The 22157-nt window shown below is 47.2% G+C and overlaps 1 protein-coding gene across 2 annotated transcripts in view; it reads right to left on the reverse strand.

The window, feature by feature from the left end:
- ST14 (ST14 transmembrane serine protease matriptase) overlaps nucleotides 1-22157 on the reverse strand; it is a 64989-nt gene that overhangs the window by 1315 nt on the left and 41517 nt on the right. For both annotated transcript variants that reach the window (XM_023734059.1, XM_023734058.1), the window contains exons 9-18: nucleotides 21951-22048; nucleotides 21177-21286; nucleotides 20940-21070; nucleotides 18703-18807; nucleotides 18329-18439; nucleotides 18103-18216; nucleotides 17611-17733; nucleotides 16614-16800; nucleotides 1288-1562; nucleotides 84-220 (exon numbers count right to left, since the gene is read on the reverse strand). In XM_023734059.1, coding sequence (XP_023589827.1) covers nucleotides 84-220; nucleotides 1288-1562; nucleotides 16614-16800; nucleotides 17611-17733; nucleotides 18103-18216; nucleotides 18329-18439; nucleotides 18703-18807; nucleotides 20940-21070; nucleotides 21177-21286; nucleotides 21951-22048 — 1391 coding nt within the window. The remainder of the gene's footprint in view (nucleotides 1-83; nucleotides 221-1287; nucleotides 1563-16613; nucleotides 16801-17610; nucleotides 17734-18102; nucleotides 18217-18328; nucleotides 18440-18702; nucleotides 18808-20939; nucleotides 21071-21176; nucleotides 21287-21950; nucleotides 22049-22157) is intronic.

A 22157-nucleotide genomic window follows, 5' to 3' on the forward strand; every position in this document is an offset into this window, starting at 1 on the left:
CCAGTGGGGCCCGCCCACCGGTCGTCCTTCCTCTGAATGGGACCCCATGTCTGCCTATTCCTTCCCGGTTGGGCCCCGCCCACCTGGCAGGAATCCACGCCCCCACTGAGGTAGCCCACACACATCATGCGGGCACTGAGCTGCTGCGGCAACAGGCTCTCGCAGGTGGTCTGATTGATGACGCGGATCTCACCCTTTTGCAGGATCAGCGCGGAAGAACCTGGGGAGGAGGTAGGGGCGGGGTGACCAGGGAATCCCACCCCGAGGAAGCAATGCTATGTGGGAGAAAGCTTTCTTCAAGATGCTCGCCAAATGCCTCGGGCCGAGAATGAGGACACATCCCCACGATGGGCTGAAACTTGGCCATGTGTAGTAACCAAGCAGCAAGCATGGTGGCGATCTGCCAAGTGACATGGGTGCCAACATACACTATGGTGTGAAAAAATTAGGAACAGAAAGGCTGGAAAAAAGATCACAGAATGCCACAGTGATTCTGGTTGGGCGGTAGGGTCATCTAAACCAAAAAAACCAAACCCACTGCCCTCCAGTTGATTCCAACTCATAGCAACCCTATAGATCAGAGTAGAACTGCCCCATTGGGTTTCCAAGGCTGTAATCTTTATGGAAGCAGACTGCCACATCTTTCTCCTGCTAAGCAGCTGGTGGGTTCAAACCACCAACCTTTTGGTTAGCAGCAAATTGCTTAACCACTGCACTACCAGGGCTCATAAATCAGGTTATTTTCCTTTTTCCTCTCTACATTCTTAAATTTTCAGCCAAGTGCTATATTAACTTTATAACTGAAAATTTAAATACAGTCTAGCATTTATCAACTACCGGCCTGCCTCCCTTCAGAGAGGGAGCAGGGTCGGGCCGTGGAGGTGGGGTTTCACAGCCCCAGGCTGGAAAAGCCGGCACAGCTCTTAGGTCTTCAGGTTCGTTTTCTTAACATTGATCAGCACTCTTTGGGAAGGTGCCATCATCCTTATTTTACAGGCTAACAAAACGGGCTCAGTTTTAAGCAACTTGCCCTGTGTCACTCAGTTAAGCACAAAGACAGGCCTTGAATCTAGAGCACTGCCTCCAACCTCACGGTCTTTTCCCTAGAAGCTTCCGCTGGGCTCTGGGATGACCTCATCCGGCCAGGGCCAGGGAAATGGGGCGACAAAGACAAACCGCCCAGAGCCTGGGGGGCTCTGCAGACAGGGGACTGGACACCCAAGAGGCTGGAAACGCAGCAGCAACCGGGCCTGGAGGAGGGGTCCCTGGGTCTGGCCCGGCACTCACCTCCCTCCTGGGTGTGCCCCCAGCCCGTGACCCAGATGGCCTTGCCCGCAGGGAAGACGTGGGTAGCGTCGGGCAGGCAGATGGGCCGCACCACACTGCTGTACTCGGCTGGCTGCTCCAGCTCCAGCAGGGCCAGGTCATAGTCATAGGTGAAGTCATTGAAGCTGGGGTGGCGGATAATGCGCTTCAGCTTGTGCTCCTGCACCCCAGGGTCACTGCGCTTGCTCTGGTCATGCAAGCCCAGGTAGGCGGTCCACATGGCAGGGTCTGAGTACCTGGGAAGGGCCAGCAGAGGGAGAGCGCGTTTGGAACAGGCAGCCCAGTGTAGGTGGGGCTGGGGACGTGCGTTTACCCAGCTGCTCTTCAGCTCAGGGCACTGGTACCCAGAGAGCAGGTTCACTATGGGTCTGTGTGGGCAGGAACACGTGGGGCACGGGGGGACCCCATCACCTTCCTGGAAAGACGAAAGGGGGCTTCCTGCCAGAGACAAAGCAACTTCCCGGGAGAGGACAACAGCCGAGGACTCTTGGCCTTAACCCTAAACTGTGAACTTTCCTGCATGCTTCCTGTTACAGCACTTAACCTCGCTTCACCTTTTTTTTTTTTAACTCTTTTAGTGCATTTTTAATCTGATTACAAATATTTAGATAGCTTATGAATCTAATTTCTCAGAAGAAATAACAAACAAATTAATTCAAATAATTTTTTAACCTAACAGTCTATATTCTAAGAGCAAAACAAACTGGAAGAACATATTGAACTTTATCTGCTGGGTTTGTTGTTGGCAGTGGACTGACTAGGTTTGGCAGTTCTGGAAACATATACTGAGGACTGAGCAAATGAATAAATACACTGATGTCGGGAGCCGGTTTCAGTACAGAAAAAAGCCAAACCAAACCAAACACATTGCTGTCCTGTCCATTTCAACTCATGGTGACCCCATGTAGCTAAGAGTAGAACTGCTCCATAGGGTTTTCTTGGCTGTAATCTTAACTAAAGCATATTGCCAGGCCTTTCTTCTGTGGCACCGCTGGGCGGGTTCAAACTGCCAACGTTTCAGTTAGTAATTAATCACAAAAGGGAGATACAAATCTGGAGTAGGAGGAGGTGAGGAAGAACCCTGGGTTGGAATTAAAAGTTATCAGAAAAAATTATCAAAGTTTATTAGTGGTTACCAGGGTTGGGAGGGTGGGAGAAAGAGCGACTCACTGCTTAGGGGACACTGAGCTTCTGTTAAAGGTGATGGAAAAATCTGGAAACAGTGGTGATGGTTGTACAACATGGTGAATGTGATTAATGTCACTGAGCTGTGCATGCGAAAAGAAAAAGAAAAAAATGCAGAGAAAAAAAGAAGAGCAGAAGCAATTAAATTTGTTGAGGGATGAAGAAAACAAACACAAAAAAACCCTCATGATTTAAAAAAGAAAAGGCCACAAGACAGCAGCATCCCCAGTAGCCCAGGTGTCGGTTTCCGAGTCTCCTTCTCCACTAACAGGCGCTGGACTCTCCGGAGGAACGGCTGACTCCAGGGCTGGGGCAGGGAAAGCAGAAATGGATCCTGGAATCTTTTGTTTTGCTCGAGAATGAGTGTTCAAAAACTGACGGGAAAGCACGCAGTCCCCAGGTTATGAACAAGATCTGTTCCTGAGTGTGTCTTTAGGTCGAATTTGTCGGTAAGTTGGAGCAAGTACATATAGTTCTTATTTAGCCTTACTTCAGTGTAAGAATGGAGCCCTGGCGGCGCAGTGGTTAAGAGCTACGGCTGCCAACCAAAAGGTCAGCAGTTCAAATCTACCAGCCACTCCTTGGAAACCCTATGGGGCAGTTCTACTCTTTCCTATAGGGTCACTATGAGTCGGAATTGACTTGACAGCAACGGGTTTCTGGTTAAAGCTGCACGTGAAGCAAGTGAAGGTGATTGTGATAAAGGATTTGTTGCAAGTAGGGGTTGGTCCAAACATTTCAAATTGAGGGTAAATTTTACACAACATTAAAGAGCAAGTACGAACTGTCTGTAAATTGGATGTTCATAACCCAGGGACTCACTGTATGTCAAAAGGAACCAAAAGGCTTTCACTGGTCAAATTCAGAATAATTTGAACATCAAAATAAATAACAGGATCAAATTACTATACATACTGATTTAAAAAGGGAATCATGAGTCCATCTGAGTCTAAAAAATAGTTTCAAAATAATTTATAAAGGAAGAAGGAGAAGTATCCTTTAAAGAAAAAAAATAGCTATTAAATATAGAAGAAAGGATATAGTAAGAAATTATCATTTTGCTCCTTCTATAACAATAATCAAAACATGCAAAATTCATCAACAGATGCTAAAACCACTGGGTGACGTGGGAACAGGATATTCGGTGTTTCAAAGTATCACCCAAGGTTCATAACAAAGGGGGAAAATGCCCTCGTAATGGAGAAGCCGGATGCACACCACCTGAACTGAACGACCATCCCCACTCGTGGGACAGCACGTAGCTCCTGATGTGATGGACCAAGAAGGACACGTCATCCATGTGGTGCTTTCTGACAGTGTTTAACCTGGATCTAATCACGAGGAAACAGTCAGAAAAATCCTCACAGACAAGGGAGAATGCAGAAAACAAGATACAAGGGAAAGATTAGTCCAAAGGACTAACGCACCACAACTACCACGGCCTCCACCAGACTGAGTCCAGCACAACTAGATGGTACCTGGCTACCACCACTGACTGCTCTGACAGGGATCACAACAGAGGGTCCCGGACAGAGCTGGAGAAAAATGTAGAACAAAATTCTAACTCACAAAAAAAGAGCAGACTTACTGCCTGACAGAGACTGGAGAAACCCTGAGAGTATGGCCCCCAGACACTCTTTCAGCTCAGTAATGGAGTCACTCCCAGGGTTCACCCTTCAGCCAAAGATTAGACAGCCCCATAAAACAAAACGAGACTAATGGGGCACAACAGTCCAGGGACAAGGACTTGAAGGCAGGAGGAGATGGGAAAGCTGGTAATTGGGAACCCAAGGTCGAGAAGGGAGAGTGTTGACAAGTCGTGGGGTTGTTAACCAATGTCATAAAATAAGATGTGTACTAACTATTTAATGAGAAACTACTTGTTCTGTAAATCTTCATCTAAAGTACAATAAAAAATAAAATAAAAATCCTCAAAGAGATTCTGCAAAATAAGCGACCTGGACTTCCCAAAAAACGTCAGTGCCATGAGACACCAAAACATAAAAGGCTTGGGAGAAGTGTCCTAGATTAGAAACACAAAAAGGAGACTAGAGAGACCTAATAAATGACTAAATACAAGTCTCTGACTGTATTCTAGATAATAAAAAAATACAATAAAAAAAATACAATAAAAACCTCTAAAATTCACTACGGTGACAATCAGCGGACATATGGGCAGTATTGTATCAACACTACAGATTCTGAATGTGATGACTAGTCTGTGTTTACAGAGGAGGCCACCCTTGCCCTTGGGAGATATAAGCGACGTCCTCAGGGGAGAAGACTCGGAAATGGCTCAGAAAAACGCACCCATATGTGCGAAGAGAGAAAAATATTACAAATGAGATCAAAGGTAACCATCAATGAAGGTGGATGAAGGGTAATCATTGTACTTGTCTCTCGTTTTTCCACTGTACTTCCAAATCTTTTGTAGGTTTGAAATTTTTTCAAAAATAGTAAGTTGAGAAAATTTTTTTAAATAGAAAATTTGTAGGACGAAAAACAAAAAGCAAAAAAACAAGAGCTGCTTTGTTTTCTATGTAAAACAAACGAATATGTGCCCTTTATGATTTCTGAGGAAAATCAAGAGGCTACTTAGATGGCCAGGTATGGAATCCTTAGCCACAGCATCCTTCTCTCCTTCCTGCGGGCGCTGAGCATGAGAATCCTCCCGGCTGTCTCTCCCCACCGCCGCCCTAGTCCTGCTCTCTTGCCCTAGGCTTTCCCTTGCATCCAGCCCCTCCTCCCACCCTTGCCGCCACCTCCCTACAGAGTCTTACTTTGACCGGAGCCACAGCCTCCAAACCGGTCTCTTGGCCTCTGGTCTGTCTTCACTCTAATCTGTTGCTGCCGGATACTAATTTCCTAAAAACTGCTTCAGTGAGACCCTCTCCCTCTTATTCAATACCCTAAAATGAACAGGTGTTGACCTAGTAGGTGAGGCCTCACCTCCCCACCCAGGCATTCTGTCACTGACTGACTTTTGCTCCCCATCACCCCCATACCCAGCCAGCCAGCCATCTCTCCAGACCAGCTCGAGGGGCTGCAGCCAGCAGCAAAGTGAATGGAAAAGAGTAGAGATATTTCAGGAATATTCGGGAAGCAAGGACTTGGTGATGGAAAGGATGGGATGGGACACGGGAGTGAGGAGAGTCATCCTAGTCCCCCTCTGGTTCCACCTCCCCTCTGTCCCCAGCACTAATACAGACATCCCTTTGCTGGGGCTATTCCTGGCAACTGGATGCTTTCCACCTCCTCCTGGAAGCTCAGACCCCCTCATCCAGCAACCTCACCCAAGACGCCACCCACCCACCCCACCTCCGCCCCAAGACCTCCCTATCATCCCTGCCACAGAGATCTTTTCCCCAAAGTCAGCATTATTCAGCCTAGGACAGTATCCCACTACATTATAGATTGTGTCTCTGGCTATTCAAGGTATGCATGTCTACAAGTAGCGGACAGAGCAGTTGTGAAGATGCAGCCATTGTTACCCCTGCCCCCTCCATCGACTAGGATGGCTGGGAGAGTGCAGCTGGTAATAGCTAGCTTTCAGAGAAAGCTGACAATGTACCAAGCACTATTCTAAGTGCTGACACATTACATCATTTTAGCCTCCAAGCAGCCCTTCAGGGTAGAGCTGCCCATTTTAAGATGAGGAATCAGGCAGAGAGAGATGAAGTTACTTGGCTGAAAACACACAGCTAATAAACAGTGGGCCAGGATTTGAATCCGGGCGCTTAGGCTGATACTGTAACCCCTCTTGGTAAAGCCCTTACAAGCACCTGTTGACTCAGAATGTGATCAAAGTAACTGAATCCCAGGCCCTTGCATCACCTCACACCTTCCTATTTTTGCTCACAATGCTCCTTTTGTACAGAAGGTCTGACCTGTCTGGTCCATCTGACAAACACCCTCTCATATTTCAAAACTCAGTCCACACCTGGAGCAAGAGAGGAAGAAAGAGAGTCAGGAATAGGAGGAGGATATGGAATGTGTGGCTAATTGCCTCCACGAACAACTGCCTCATTTGCCATGAGACCAGAAGAACTGGATGGTGCCCGGCGACCATCACTGAACATTTTGATCCAGGGCTTGGAACCAGTTTGAAACAGTTCAGTCATGACTGACGAAGCAAAACTGGAAGAGACCCCAATTTTTAAAATTTGGGGAATGGGAATGATCATCAGAATGGAAAAAAATTACAGGTCAAAGCCTTGGAATGGGAGACTCAGAAGAGACATAGTGAGCCCTTTTAGAAGTCTGATGCAGGAGACGGGATTATTGGCGAAACTTCGGAGAGCAGCACACGTTCAAGATGGCGTGGTCGCCCACAACTTCGAGATGGGCGCCACTGTTTCCCACTTTTCGTGTATGCAACGTGTATGCTGCCCTGAGAGGGAGACTAAGTTTCTAGCAGGGCTGCAGCCTGTAATTTTTCCCGTTTCATTTATCGTTCCAGTTCACCCAAATTTTAAAAATGCGAGTCTGTTCCAGTGTCGCTTCCTCAGCCATGATTGAACCAGTCTGAAGCCCTGTTTTGAGCAAAGATTCCATAGAAGAATCCTGATCAAAAGGGAGTAAATACTACACAAAAAGAAACAATCTTTGATGGTTACGAGGAAGGGGAGGGGTGGGGATGGAAAAACACTAAATAGACAATAGATAAGTGGTAACTATGGTAAAGGGTAAGATAGTATACAATACTGAGGAAGCCAGCACAGCTTATTTAGGGTAAGGTCATGGAAGCTCCATGGACAAATCCAAATTCCCTTAGGGACAGAACTGCTGGACTGAGGGCTGTGGGGACCATGGTCTCAGGGAACATCTAGCTCAACTGGCATAACACTTAAGAAAATGTTCTACATTCTACTTTGGTGAGTAGCATCTGGGGTCTTAAAAGCCTGTGAGTGGCCATCTCAGATACTCCACTGGTCTCACCGCTTTAGGAGCAAGGGAGAATGGAGACCCAAGGGAAAGATTAGTCCAAAGGACTAACTGACCACAACGACCACAGCCTCCACCAGGCTGAGTCCAGTACAGCTAGATGGTGCCAGGCTACCACCACTGACTGCTCTGACTGGGATCACAATAGAGGGTCCCGGACAGAGCAGGAGAAAAATGTAGAACAAAATTCTAACTCACAAAAAAAGGCCAGACTTACTGGCCTGACAGAGACTGGAGAAACCCCGAGAGTATAGCCCCTAGAAACCCTTTTAGCCCAGTAATGAAGTCACTCTGGAGGTTCACCTTTTAGCCAAAGATCAGACAGACCCATACGACAAAACAAGACTAAAGGGGCACACCAGCCCAAGGGCAAGGACTAGAAGGCAAGAGGGGACAGGAAAGCTGGTAACAGGGAACCCAAAGTCGAGAAGGGAGAGTACTGACACGTCATGGAGTTGTTAACCAATGCCATAAAACAATATATGTACTGTTTAATGAGAAGCTAGTTTGTTCGATAAACCTTCATCTGAAGTTCAATTAAAAAAAAGGGGGGGGGGGTAAATACAGAAGAGAATTTCAAATTCTCATGGACTCCAATTGGCATATCATAATCCATACAGACAATGTTCTACATGCTACCTTGGCGAGTAGTGACTAGGGTTTTAGAAGCTTGCCAGTGAAACAGATAAATATAGAGAGATCAACATTCATTGGTGGTTTCCAGGGAGAAGGCGGACGGGGTAAGTGTGCTTTAGAAGTTAGAGACTTATTACTTCTGGTGATGGGAAATGTGGCTCTGAGTGTAGAAGTAGTGAGCACAGCACAACCACAGCAAAGATGAGTGAGCACAAATAGAAGGGTATAGACACAATTAAAGAGAACACTGACAAATTGTGATAAATGTAACAAATGTCAATGAACAATTTATCTGGGAATTTATTAAAAAAATTCATTGAGGCTTATACAATTTTTCAACAACTGTAATAACTAAAAAATATGTGTTTTGTTACATAGATATATAAGTATGCATAAATATGTACAGGATGACATATACAATAACTGTAGGTATATATATATATACAAGTTTATGTGTGCTACATATATTTTCAAGTATAAAATAAAGCACATGGGGGCACAGTTATGGATACTTCCTAGACACAACCAAATACCTCCTGGGATTGGTCTACCAGATTTGAGGGCTTAGGACCACAGTCCTGTGGAGCATCTCAGTCAATTGGCATAATATAGTCCATAAAGGCAACGTTCTACATCCTAGTTTGGTGAGTAGCGTCTGAAGTCTTAAAAGCTTGCAAGCAGTCATCTAAGATACAACTATTGGTCTCTACTCATCCGGAGCTAAAGAGAAAGAAGGAAACCAACAACTCAAAGAAGAAACTAGTCTACAGAACCAATAGTCTACACGAACAAACACATTACCTACCATGAGACCAGAAGAACTAGATGGTGCCCAGCTACCACTACTGACGATCTCGACCAGGGACCCAATAGATGGTCCCAGACAGAATGCAGGAGAAACGTAAAACAAAACTCAAATTCCTAAAAAAAAAAAAGGCCAGACTTATTGGACTGGTAGAGACTAGATGATCCCCTGGGACTATCACGCTGAAATACTCTTTAAACTTGGAATTAAACCACTCCGGAAGTCACCTTTCAGTCAAATGACATATTGACCCATAAAATAAATATCACCCATGAATACTGTGCTCCTCAAAATAATCGTCTAAATGAAACCAAATGATAAACATTTACCCTAGACCAAAGATGAGAAGGGTAGGGGGACAGGGAAGCTAGATTAATGGAAACAAAACAACCAAAATGGAAATGAGAATGCTGATATATTGTGAAGAACATAACCAATGTCACTGAACGATACGTATAGAAATTGTTAAATGAGAACCTAATGTCCTGTGTAAACTTTCACCAAAAACACAATAAAATATTTTTTAAAAAGCTTGTAAGTGGCCATCAAAGATACAACAAGTGATCTCTCCCTGTCTGGAACAAAGAACAGTGAAGAAAACAAAAGACTCAAGGAAACAATCAGTCCAAAGGACTAATGGACCACATGAACCACAGCCTCCACTAGCCTGAGACCAGAAGAACTAGAAGGTGCCTGCTATAACTACCAACAGCTCTGACCAGAACCACAGTAGTAGGTCATGGGCAGAGCTGGATAGAAATGGAGAACACAGTTCAAACTCATAAATAAGACCAGACTTACTGATCTGATAGAGACTGGTGGAACTCGTGAGGCTATGGCCCTTAGACACCCTTCAAACTTGGAACTGAAATCACTCCGAGATAACTTTATAGCCACACAATAGACAGGCCTATAAAATGAACAGCAACACCAGTGAGGAATGTATACCTCAGAAAAATCAACTAAACAAGACCTACAGGGCAGCAATTGCCCAAAAGGCAAAGTTCAGAAGGAGGGTGGGGACAGGAAAGCTAGGCAAATGGACACAGAGAACCCAGGAAGAGGGGAGAGTGCTGACACATTCAGGGGTTTGCAACCAATGTCACAAAACAAGCTGTGTATAAATTGTTGATTGGGAAACTAATTTGCTCTGTAAACTTTCACCTAAACAATAAAATGTTAAAAAAAGAAAAAATTTTCATGGACTCTATAGACTTTCTGTAGCCATGGAGGTTGGATGAATCCCTGAAACTACTGCCCTGAGATCAACTTTAAACCTTAAACCAAAAATATCCCTGAAGTCATCTTAAAACCAAACATAGTTTATCTTAACTAGTAAAGAATGTTTGCCTTGAGCATTATGCTTTTTTAAGAATTATCTGTATGGGATCAAACTGACAACAGCAATTCAAAACATTAGTAGGAATCTTAGTGGGCAGTGAATTTATGTTAATGAGGAAGGAACAAGTCAGAAAAGAAGGGTGGGAATGGTTACACAATTTGAAGAATGTCACTAAATTGTACATGTAGAGACTGTTTTATTCTCAACAACAACAAAACTAAATAAAATTTAGAAGAAAAGTTAAAAAAAAAAACAAAAAGAGACCCTGGCTAAGTAAAGCACTATTGAAGAAGAAGAACAAAGCGGGAGGCCTCACACTACCTGATCTTAGTACCTATTATATAGCCATAGTAGTCAAAACAGCTGCGTACTGGTATAACAGACATATAGACCAATGGAACAGAATTGAGAACCCAGACATAAATCCATTCATCTATGAGTAGCTGATATTTGACAAAGGGCCAAAGTCCATTAAACAAGGAAAAGACCGTCTAACAAACAGTATTGGCATAACTGGATGTCCATCTGCAAAAAAATGAAACAAGACCCATACTTAACACCATACACAAAAACTAACTCAAAATGGATCAAAGACCTAAATATAAAACCTAAAACAATAAAGATCATGGAAGAAAAAATACGGACAACACTAGGGGCCTTAATACATGGCATAAATAGTATACAAACCATAACTAACAATATACAAACACCAGAAGAGAAACTAGGTAACTGAGAGCTCCTAAAAACTAAACACTTATCCTCATCAAAAGGCTTCACCAAAAGAGTGAAAAGAGAACCGACAGACCGGGAAAACATTTTTGGCAATGACATATCCGACAAGGGTCTAATCTCTAAAATCAACAAAATACTTCAACACCTCAAGAACAAAAAGACAAACAATCCAATTAAAAAATGCGTAAAGGATATGAACAGACACTTCACCAAAGAAGACATTCAGGCGGCTCTGAGAGTATGGCCCCCAGACACCCTTTTAACTCAGTACTGAAATTACTCCTGAGGTTCACCCTTTAGCCAAAGATTAGACAGGCCTATAAGACCGACAATAACATACGTAGTTCAACCATGTATATGAGACTAAATGGGCACACCAGCCCAGAAGCAAGGACAAGAAGCCAGAAGAAGACAGGAAAGCTAGATAAATGGAAATAGGGAACTCGAGGTTGAGCAGAGGAGAGTATTCACATGTCACAGGGTTGGCAGACAATGTCACAAAACAATATGTGTTATGAGAAACTAATTTGCTCTGTAAACTTTCACCTAAATCACAATAAAAATAAATAAATAAAAGACATTCAAGCGGCTAACAGACACATGAAGAAATGCTTGCCGTCATTAGCCGTTAGAGAAATGCTAACCAAAACTACAATGAGATGCCATCTCACCCCAACAATAGTGGCACTAGTCAAGAAAACAGAGAATAACAATGTTGGAGAGGTTGCAGAGAGATCGGAACTCTTACGTACTGCTGGTGGGAGTGTAAAATGGTACAACCACTTTGGAAAAGGATATGGCACCTCCTTAGAAAGCTACAAACAGAAATACCATACAATCTAGCAATCTAGAATATATCCTAGAGAAGAACTGTCACACAAATAGACATATGCATACCCATGTTCATTGTAGCACTGTTCACAATAGCAAAAAGATGGAAACAATTTAAGAGTCCATTAACAGATGAATGGATAAACAAATTATGGTACAGACACACAAGGGAATACTATGAAACAATAAAGAACAATGATAAATCTGTGAAACATCTCACAACACTGATGCACCTGGAGGGCATTATGCTGAAAGGAATAAGTCAATCATGAAAGGACAAATATTGCATGAGACCACTATTATAAAAACACAGAAAAAAGTTTATACACAGAGAAAAACATTCTTTAATGGTTATGAGGGTGGGGAAGGAGAGGGAGTAGAAATCACTAACTGGATAGTAGAACAGTGTCAACTTTGGTGAAGGGAAAGACAACATACAATATAGGGGAAATCAACACAACTTGACCAAAGCAAAGGCGTAGAAGCTTCCTAGACACATCCAAACACCTTGAGGGACGTAGCTGTTGGCACTGAGGGCTGGAGACCATAGTCTCAGGGGACATCTAGGTCAACTGGCATAACACAGTTCATAAAGAAAATGTTCTACATCCTACTTTGGTGAGTAGCATATGGGGTCTTAAAAGCTTGTGAGTGGCCATCTAAGATACATCTATTGGTAGCAGCTCATCCGGAACAAAGGAGAATGAAGAAAACCAAAGATACAAGGAAAATATTAACCCAAAGGATTAAAGAACCACATGAACCAGAGCCTCCACCAACCAGAGTCCAGAGGAACTAGATGTTGCCCAGCTACCATTACCAACTGCTCTGACAGGGATTAAAACAGAGAGTCCTGGACAGAGCAGGAGAAAAATGTAGAACAAAATTCCAATTCACGGAAAAAGGTCAGACTAACTGGTCTGACAGACTGGAGGACTCCCTGAGTCTATGGCCCCTGGACACTCTGCTAACTCAGAACTGAAACCACTCCTGAAGTCCACTTTTCAGACAGAGTAGACAGGCCTATAAAACAAACAATAACACACGTGAGGAACATGCTTCTTAATTCAATCGAATATACTAGACCAAATGGGCAACTCCTTCCTAAAAGCTAGGCAAGAAAGTAGGAAGGGACAGAAAAACCGGACAAACGGACACAGAGAACCCAGGGTGGAAGGGGAGAGAGTGTTGTCACATTGTAGGGAATGTAACCAATGTCACAAAACAATGTGTGTATATATTTTTGCATGAGAAACTAACTTGAGCTAAACTTTCACCTAAAGCACAATAAAAAAATAAAATAAAAACTCAGTCCAGATGTCCCTCCTTATAAAGCCCTTCCTAACAGCCACCCACCCCACATCCCCACAGGCAGAATTCTAAACTTCAGTTTGTGCCCTAGCTAACCTGTAGACCCTTGTGTGTTTGTGTGTATGTGTGTGTGCACACACCTGTGTGTGCATGTGCATGAACACATCTTGTCCCCCGACCCTGTGAAGTCAGTGAAGGGTAGGAACCAAATCTTCATCATGTTCCTCTCCCTACTGCACATGATGACAATGGATAATGAACATACTGGCTGTACTATTAACTAGCAGAAATAAGACTGATGATCAGCAGAAGATGAAGGAGAAGAAGAAGAAGTAAAGTTAGGCACAAGAGTGAGTTCTTAAGAAAGTATGTACACATACTGTGTGCAATAACAATGAGCACACCTGGAGCTCAGATCTCGGTTTCTAAATACGACTCTGATAAAAGGGCTGCTTAGAGAAGTGGCTGATCCTAGGGCTGGGACAGGAAAAATACAAGATGAGCCTGGAGTACCCTGTAGTGGCTCAAGAAACAAAAGCTTAGGGCATGTCAAAGACACACTGGAGCCAACCTGGAAGGCCCCCAAAGTCCAAATCTGGAACAATTTGAGCAACAAATAACGTGATATTGAATTACAACTCAAAGTGTAAAATCAATAATATTATCAAATAAGCAAATTATATCAATCTACACTGATACACATAAATGAGTAAATAAATGGGGGAGGAGAGACAACTCTTCCTCACAGAATTCCAAATATCTCCTTATATAGTAGATATTCTCCCACCCAGAGGTGAAGCTTAATTCCTCCTCCCTTGAGTGTAGGTTGGACTTAGTGACTCACATGCAAAGAACAGAGTATGGAAAGGAAAAACTTTCTAGTAACTTTATAGTAGAGAAAGCTGGCAAACACTACTTGGCAAACACTACCTCAACCAATGGTCATGGCTAACATCAGTGATAAATCATATTGACATAATTTACCCACTGTTATGGATTGAACTGCCCCCCACCCCACCAAAGTATGTGATGAAATTCTAACGTCTATAACCTGTGGATGTAATGTAATACAACATAATCACCTTCCACAATGCAACCTAATGTAATCTAATCAATCAATCAGTTGAGGTCATACCAGTGTAGGGTGGCTCCTAAACCTAATCACTTCTGAGTTATATAAAGAGCAGCATAGACATGGTGATTAGTGCACACAAGCAGGGGAAGACAGACACCATGTGAGGAGCCTGTACAAGCCAAGGAACCAAGAAATGTCTAGAACTACCTACAAGGAAGGAACCGACACAGCTGAGACCCTGAAGTTAGACTTGTAGCCTCCTGAACTGTGAGAAAGTAACTTTCTATTCTTTAAAGCCACTCACTTGTGATGTTTCTGTTAGAGCACACTAAGTAACCAAGACACCTGCTGGTATGATGTGATGAGGGCACTTCACCTCTGTGGTCTTCTTTCCAAAAACCTAGAAGTCCAGTCTAATCAGGAGGGAAATCTGACAAACCCAGATGGGGAGATGCTCTAAAAGACACTTGGCCAAGACTGTCAAAATCATGAAAAACAAGAAAAAGACTGAGAAGCTGTCACAGATCAGAAAAGGATGGGGAGACATGACAACAAAATGCAATGTGGTACCCCGGGCGACGCCCGAACAGAAAGAGGACATCACTGTGAAAACTGGAGAAATCCCAATAAAGTCTGGAGTTCAGTTACTAGTAACACACCAGTGTTAGCTTCTTAGTGCTGACGAGCATACCATGTTAACAATAGGGAAACTGGGTGAGGGGAATATGGACACTACCCAGGACGATTCTGAGTGCACTATTCTAAGTTACTTGCCCACGATTACACAGCTAATTAGGAGTGGGCCAAGATCTGTACAATCTTTGCAACTCTTTTGTAAATCTAAAATTATTCCAAAATGAGTTTGTTATAAAAAATTCTTAAGTTAGCTCCCATCAGCCCCAAAAGAAAGAAAGTCATCTCCACACAGGATGGAGGGGAGTGACAGAATGAGGCAAGGAAGCAGGACAGACTCAGGTTGAAGAGGTTACACCTCAACAGCCAGCAAGGCCATGAAGCCAGGTCCACTCGCCCAGCCCTGCGTTGTCCCCACTCATGCCAACGTGCACCTGCTGGCCCACCCATGCCTACGTCCACCGCACGCTGTGTGCCCATCTCTCTTCAAAGAATGCACACGTCTCCTCTCCTCCCTCCACCCAACAGGGCAGTCATGGCGGCCTGGGCTACCTTGTCATGGAGCTGCTGACCCTGCAGAGTAGCAGTCACCCACAGGAAGCCTTCTCCTCTGTCCCTGCTTCTTCAAGAGCAAGCCATCCTCTGAGACCCCTTTCAGCAGCCAATGGCCGAGGGCCTGGCTAGTCTGGGAGCTAAGACACAACAGCCCACCCAGATGGTGCCACCCGTTCCTGCTGACTCTCTGACCTCCCAGGCTCTGGGCCCTGCCTAGCTAGTCCTGAGGTGCCAGCCTGGCCCTTCCTTAGTCACTTTAGCTGCTACCTTCATTGGACAGGCCTCTTGTCCGCCCATGAACCTGAGGCTACAATGTCCTGGGCACCTACTACGTGCAAAGTGTTTCCAGCACGATCTTACACTTGCAACTCTAGGATAAGAACTAACAGTGTCACCACTATGGATGAAGAAGACACTGAGGCCTAGGAAGTTTCAATAACTTGTCCAAGGTTCCCAACAAGCCAAGGCTGGTCTTAACCAACCCTAAGGAGTCCGTGCAATATGGAGGTTCTCAGCCCAGGCTTTGGAGCCAAACTAACCTGGATTCAAGTGTGGCTCTGCCACCTAACAGCTGTGATGTTGTTAGTTGATGTTGAGTCGATTCTGATGCATGGTGACCCATGTGTGTCAGAGCAGGACTGCTCCATAGGTTTTCAGAAGTAAATTGCCAAGCCTGTCTTCTGAGGCACCTCTGAGTGGGTTCAAACCGCCAACCTTTTGGCTAATAGTCGAGTGCTTAACTGTTTGCACCACCCCAAGAAAATGTCCTTACCCTCTCAACCTCGGCTTCTGTAAAGTGAAGATACAATCCAGTTCCAGTTGCCATGGTGTCAACCCCGGCTCACCCCATGTGTGTCAGAGTAGAACAGTGCACCATAGGGTTTTCAATAGCTGATTTTTCCTAGGTAGAGTGCCAGGCCTTTCTTCTGAGGTGCCTCTGGGTAAATTTGAACCTCCAACCTTTCAGTTAGCAGCCAAGCATGTTAACCGTTTGAACCAGCCAGGGACTCCAGGGATACAGGAGGAGCTGCCTAATCAGGTTACTGAAAGAGGCCCTCACACAATGCCTGACAGAGTGAGCACCCCATGAAAGTTTTATCATTACTGCCATTAGCCAGTCCTGGGGTATCTGCCCAAAGGCCACCCCTCCTTAGCAAAACTCAGACACAGGGGGCTTTCCAATCCCAGAAAACACTGAGAGCCAACAGGAGGCCACCGTGCCCCAGCCAGGGACCCACCTGAAGCCCTTGTCGTCGATGTGGCAGTGCGCTGCAGAGACCAGCCAGGTGGGAGAGATGAGGGAGGCCCCGCAGACATGGCCCTGGCCCAGGGCGTGCAGGCTCACCTGCCACGGCCACTCGCCTTCATCCGCGTTCTGGCCCCCAACGACACGCGACTGCTTGCTGAACGACCGCTGCCCACAGTCTGCGAGGTGCAGAGAGCCCCGAAGGACTGTGAGCCGAGGGGACACGGGACCCCAGGGGCCCTGTGCCAGGCTCAGCACCTCAGAGCGAGAGCACAGCTGCGAAAGCAGGCGAGGCACGGGAGACCCCCCAGAAGTATCCTCAAGCCTCGTATACCTGGTCTCTCTCCTCTCCCCTGCTCCCAAACTCACAACCCTCACTCTCCCACCTCCCCCATCCTGCACAAATGCATCCAGGGCCCCCAGAAATGGGATGGTTTACATAGAGTTGATTTGGATATGATTTGCATAGATCTTGTTGAATGCTAAAGGACATGGTTCTCAGAGGGGAGAGAGGAAGGGTGACGTGAGGTCACAGAACGGCTGCAGCTGCACCAGCACTTCCCACACATACAACAGGCTACAAATTAAAGGATATAGTGGCGGGCACAGTAACCAGAACTAGGGCTCAGGTAAGCGGCACCCTATCCTCCAGCAGGAGGGAGGATGCCAGGGCTTTCCGTGCACACTGGGCTGCTGTCCACACAGCAGCGGGGCAGCCCAGGCACTGCGGCCAGGACAGCAGCTGTGTCACGGGTATGCTGGCATGCTGGCCACCCAGGGTTTCATCACCAGGACCACTGCTAACCCATGGGGAGTGCCTTGGAATCAGTTGGAAGAAGCCATTCTCTCCTCCAGACAGACACAGCCCCTCAGAGGGCACAGGTGTTGGTGAGTGAGGTGCTGGCCTGATCTCAGCCTCCTCGTGCCCTGCAGGGCTGGCACCTTGCACAGTGAACAACCTGCACAGCTGTGCCGGCAGCCCCGCTCACCACAGTCCTTCTCGTCTGAGCCGTCACTGCAGTCCTCCTTCCCGTCACACTCGGGGTTGCCCTTGTTCACACAGAGCCCGTTGTGGCAGCGATAGGTGTGCTGGGTGCAGGTGACGGTGCTCACTGCTCGAGGGGGAGGGCAGAGGGGAAGGCAATCAGCTTCTCTGTGGCCTCTGGCCACAGGCCACCAAGTCAGGGTCAGAAGCCTCCAGATGGCACCTGATGACCCATCGGCCTTAAGCCCCTCACTCAGGCCCACCCCAGTCTGCCGAGCACACCCTGCCCGCCCACACACGTCCACGGGTCGTGGAAGCCTGCTAAAGGTGTGCCCCCTCCTGGGAGCTCCGACGGGCGCCCTTTCTCGTCACACTCAGCACCCAGGGTGGAGCCTATTAAACTCAGTGACAGGCTGCCCCTCCCTGCACCCGCATCAGGAGGAAAGGCCCTGAAGGAAGGGGCCAGCCCCTGCTCCCTCCATCCCCCACTCCTCACCTTGGTCACACGAGGCCTCATCAGACCCATCCCCACAGTTGTCCTTCCCGTCACACTGCTGGCTCAGCGGGAGGCACTTCCCATTGCCACATTTGAAGGTCTGGGCTGGACAGCCTGGGAAGCACAAGCGTTAACGACAGCTGCTCATCCACCCACCCCCGGCCCCGGGGCTGGCCACCCGCTGAGCATCAGCCCTTCCCCAGGGAGAGCCCCAACAAGCACTCACTGCACCCCTGCTCGTCACTGTTGTCTCCGCAGTCGTTCACGCTGTCACAGACCCAGAAGAGAGGTTTGCAGAACTTGTTCTTGCAGGTGAACTGGTGAGTGGCGTTGCATACTGGAGGGTGAGGGGCGGGGTCACTAACCACTCCAGCCCATGCCGACTGCCTGGGGACCACGCTCCCATCTGAGAGCGGCGGCCCGAGTGTCCCTGCTCTACCAGCTACGGAAGCTGACTCAGCACTTCTGTTCCAACAGAAGCAAGATGCCCAAACCGCAGAGTGGGGAGAGGTCCCAGGCTAGATTTCCACACTCAGGGGAGATCCGTGGGACCCAGTGAGGGCAGGCGGGCAGCGAGGGGACAGGGCCCGGCCGACTCACCACAGTTGAGCTCGTCGCTGTGGTCAGTGCAGTCGGCCCAGCCGTCACAACGCAGGGCGTTCCGGATGCACCGCCCCGTTTTGCAGGTGAACATGCCAGGGCACGCTGTGGGCACAGGGCAGGCCTGACGTCCACGGCCCCTGCCCTGGCCCCCCACAGCTGGCTCCTGCACCCAGCTCCCTCGGCCAATGGCACAGCCACACTAGGGACAAACAGAGCCTCTCCCACCTGTCCCTCAGACGGGAGGAGTTGGAGCTGGCGCCTCAGGACCGGGCCTCCCGGGTCCTAAAGTGCCCCTCTTTCTGACAAGGTGCCTGCTTGGCAAAGGGACGCCTACGCCACACAGCCAGTGAGGAGAGGGGTGTCCGTGGGATCCCTGGCTGACACGACTGGCCTCCAGCGACTGAAACTCCAGCAAAGAGACCAGCCTGGGTGGGCACTCAGTCCTACTGCTGCTGCTTCACCCTCGCCTGTCCCCGCCCCCGCCTGTTCCGGCCCTCGCCTGTCCCAGGCACCTCCCCTCTAACATGGGACCCGCAGTTTGGCAGGCTGGTGCTCTGCACTCCCCACGTGTAAAACTGCATCGCTGTACTTCCTTAATTCCAAGATACTTTCCACCTCTTAATGTTTCTGAAATTGGGATGCACCCGACAACTGATGTCAAAATGGGGTTGTCATCAGGCAGATGACAGAGGCCACTGTCACCACCGCTACACAGCCCTGGTGGTGGTGGCGCAATGGTTAAGCACTTGGGTGCTAACCAAAAGGCTGGCAGTTCAAACCCACCAGCCACTCCAGGGGAGAAAAGAAGACCTGGCAATCTGCTCCCGTGAAGATTTACAGCCTAGGAAACCCCATGGGGCAGTTCTACTCTGCCTTATAGGGTTGCTATGAGTCGGAATGGACTCCGTGGCACACAGTATAACAACAACACAGGTAAGCTTAGTCACTATCAAAGGTAAATTCGTTCATCCCATCTGGTTGTAAGCCATGCAGCCGAGAGTTAACTTAAATTTGGATTTCTAAGTTAAAATATCTTCCAAATGTAATTCTATGCTGCAGGGTTGAAACAAAAAATACATGGAAGAATTGCTAGTCAAATAGCAGGCAGTGAAATTATAGATTTACTATAGATTATAAATTTATTCTAGATCACAGGTTTTCAGACCTAGGAGTGGTTAGTGTGACAATTTATTCCGTGTGAAAAATCACCACTCTCCTGCTAAACAGCACTGGTCAAAGCCTTCTCGCTAATGGTGAAGCAGTTCAACTCCATCTTGGGGGGAAATTAAACTATCGGGCCAACAAAAAAGGAAATGCAAAACACAGCCCCAGTATTTTCCAAAATGTCTCCAAAAATTATGCTATTAATCCTAAAAGTGCTAAAAGGTCCCTAAGACAAGCCTCGATTTTAAAGTCCCTTGAGGCTGCACCACAGGGATGATGCCAACGGGACTCGGGGAGTCTGTAGCTCAGCCTGTCCACCAGGACTGTGGCCCTGAGGGGCACGGTGGGTAACTCTGAACCATCAGGCTTTTTTAATAAATACGTTTGTCATGGATTGAACTGTGTTCCCCAGAAATATCTGTCAACTTGACTGGGTCATGATTCCCAGTATCGTATGATTGTGTACCATTTTGTAATCTGATGTGATTTCCTTATGTGCTGTAAACTCTATCACTATAATGTAATAAGATGGATTAGTGGCAGTTATACTGATGAGGTCTACAAGATTAGTGTCTTCAGCCAATCTCTTTTGAGCTATAAAAGAGAGAAGCGAGCAGAGACACATGGGAACCTCACACCACCAAGAAAGGAGTGCTAGGAGCAGAGCGCTCCCTTTGGACCTGAGGTTCCTGTGCAGAGAAGCTCCCGGACCAAGGGAAGATTGATGACAAGGACCTTCCTCCAGAGTCGACAGAGAAAGCCTTCTCCTGGAGCTGACGCCCTGAATTTGGACTTGTAGCCTACTGGACTGTGAGAGAATAAACTTCTGTTTGTTAAAGCCATCCACTTGTGGTATTTGTTATAGCAGCACTAGATGACTAAGAACGTTTAAGCTGCGTTTTTCCCCAAAAAAAGCTACTCAAGTGATATGCAGCTTACATTCGCTGGAGCCTCACAACCAGGAAAGCACAAGATACAGAGTCGATAGTTCATCTTGGGTGAATCCTTGAACCAGGGTCTTCTTCCAAAGGTCACTGAGCAATGTCCTAAACCTAACCCTATTTACTCACGGTCTCTGGAGTCATAGGAGAGGAACTCCGCCAGGAACCCTGTGTCGGCGTAGGACTGGTCCGAGTGGAAGTGGACTGTGATCTTGCTGCTGTTGCTGGTGACAACAAACTCGGACTTCTCTCCACAATGCCTGGAAGGGAGTGCATGGCGGTGAGACCAGAAGCCTGGAGGAGTCTGCCTTCCCACAACACCCGCAGGATGTGACGAGGCTGCCCCCACGCCCCCAGGGTACGCACTTCTCCCCGTTGACTTCCACATAGTCTTTGGTGCAGATGACTGGTGACACATTGGGCTCCACCAAGTAGAACACCTTGAAGCGCACCTTCACGTATTGCTTGTTGGGCACCTGAAGGGAGAGCTGTGGCTAGGTCTGCTGCCTCTTTCCCCTTTTCCTAAGCCCCAGGATGTCACATGACAGTGTTCGGGGGCAGGGGAGAAGGGAGGGGAGCAACAGCACAGTTGTTGAGTTTTTCTTTTCCCTCTTCATTTCTCGTTTTCCATCCTCCAGACTGAGCCCACGTGGGCAGCACGGAACACACAGCAGAGATGTTCTGGGTTCGGTGTTTAGAACTTCTACATCAGGGGCAGGAAACGCTATCGTAGTATGAGAGGAGGCTAGAAGGTTCTCCAGATGTTACTGGATCTCTGGCTGGGATAGTGTGAAGGTCAGCCCTATGGGCAAGACTATCTTTTCCAGCTGCCATGTGATCAGTGCTTCTCAGTGTCAGGAACCATGCCTGGCACGCTCTCTCAGACTGAACAGTAAACTGAGGCCCAAAGAGGCTAACGAATGGGCTAAGGTCCCTCAGCCAATAACTGATGACGGAGCTAGGATATGAACCTGGTCTGTGGCGCGGAAGCAGACGATCTGAAGGAACCCCACGCAAGCCTGTGGGGCTCAGATACGGGCATGCCGGCTTGCTGAAGGAGCTCAGTCTCCCCTCTCCCTGCCCTTTCTGGGTGCCACCCTGGAGCAGCCATCTCCCTCACACGGACCCCACAGCACCTACCTCGATGTTCCATGTGCAGTCGATATTGGGTGGGTAGTGGCCCGGGTAATAGGGGCTGCTAAATGTCCCTTGGGCTTGATGTAAGTAACCTCCACACCCTGAGAGGAAAGGGCAGGAGAGACAGTGTGAGGGTCCAGGGACCCGTTTGGCCAAGGAAGCAGGAGGAGTGGGCTCTGCTCCCCAAGGAAAACAGGCCTAAGGGAAACC

The sequence above is a fragment of the Trichechus manatus genome, unplaced genomic scaffold (assembly GCF_000243295.1).
Source record: "Trichechus manatus latirostris isolate Lorelei unplaced genomic scaffold, TriManLat1.0 scaffold00064, whole genome shotgun sequence".
NCBI classification, from domain to species: Eukaryota; Metazoa; Chordata; class Mammalia; order Sirenia; family Trichechidae; genus Trichechus; species Trichechus manatus.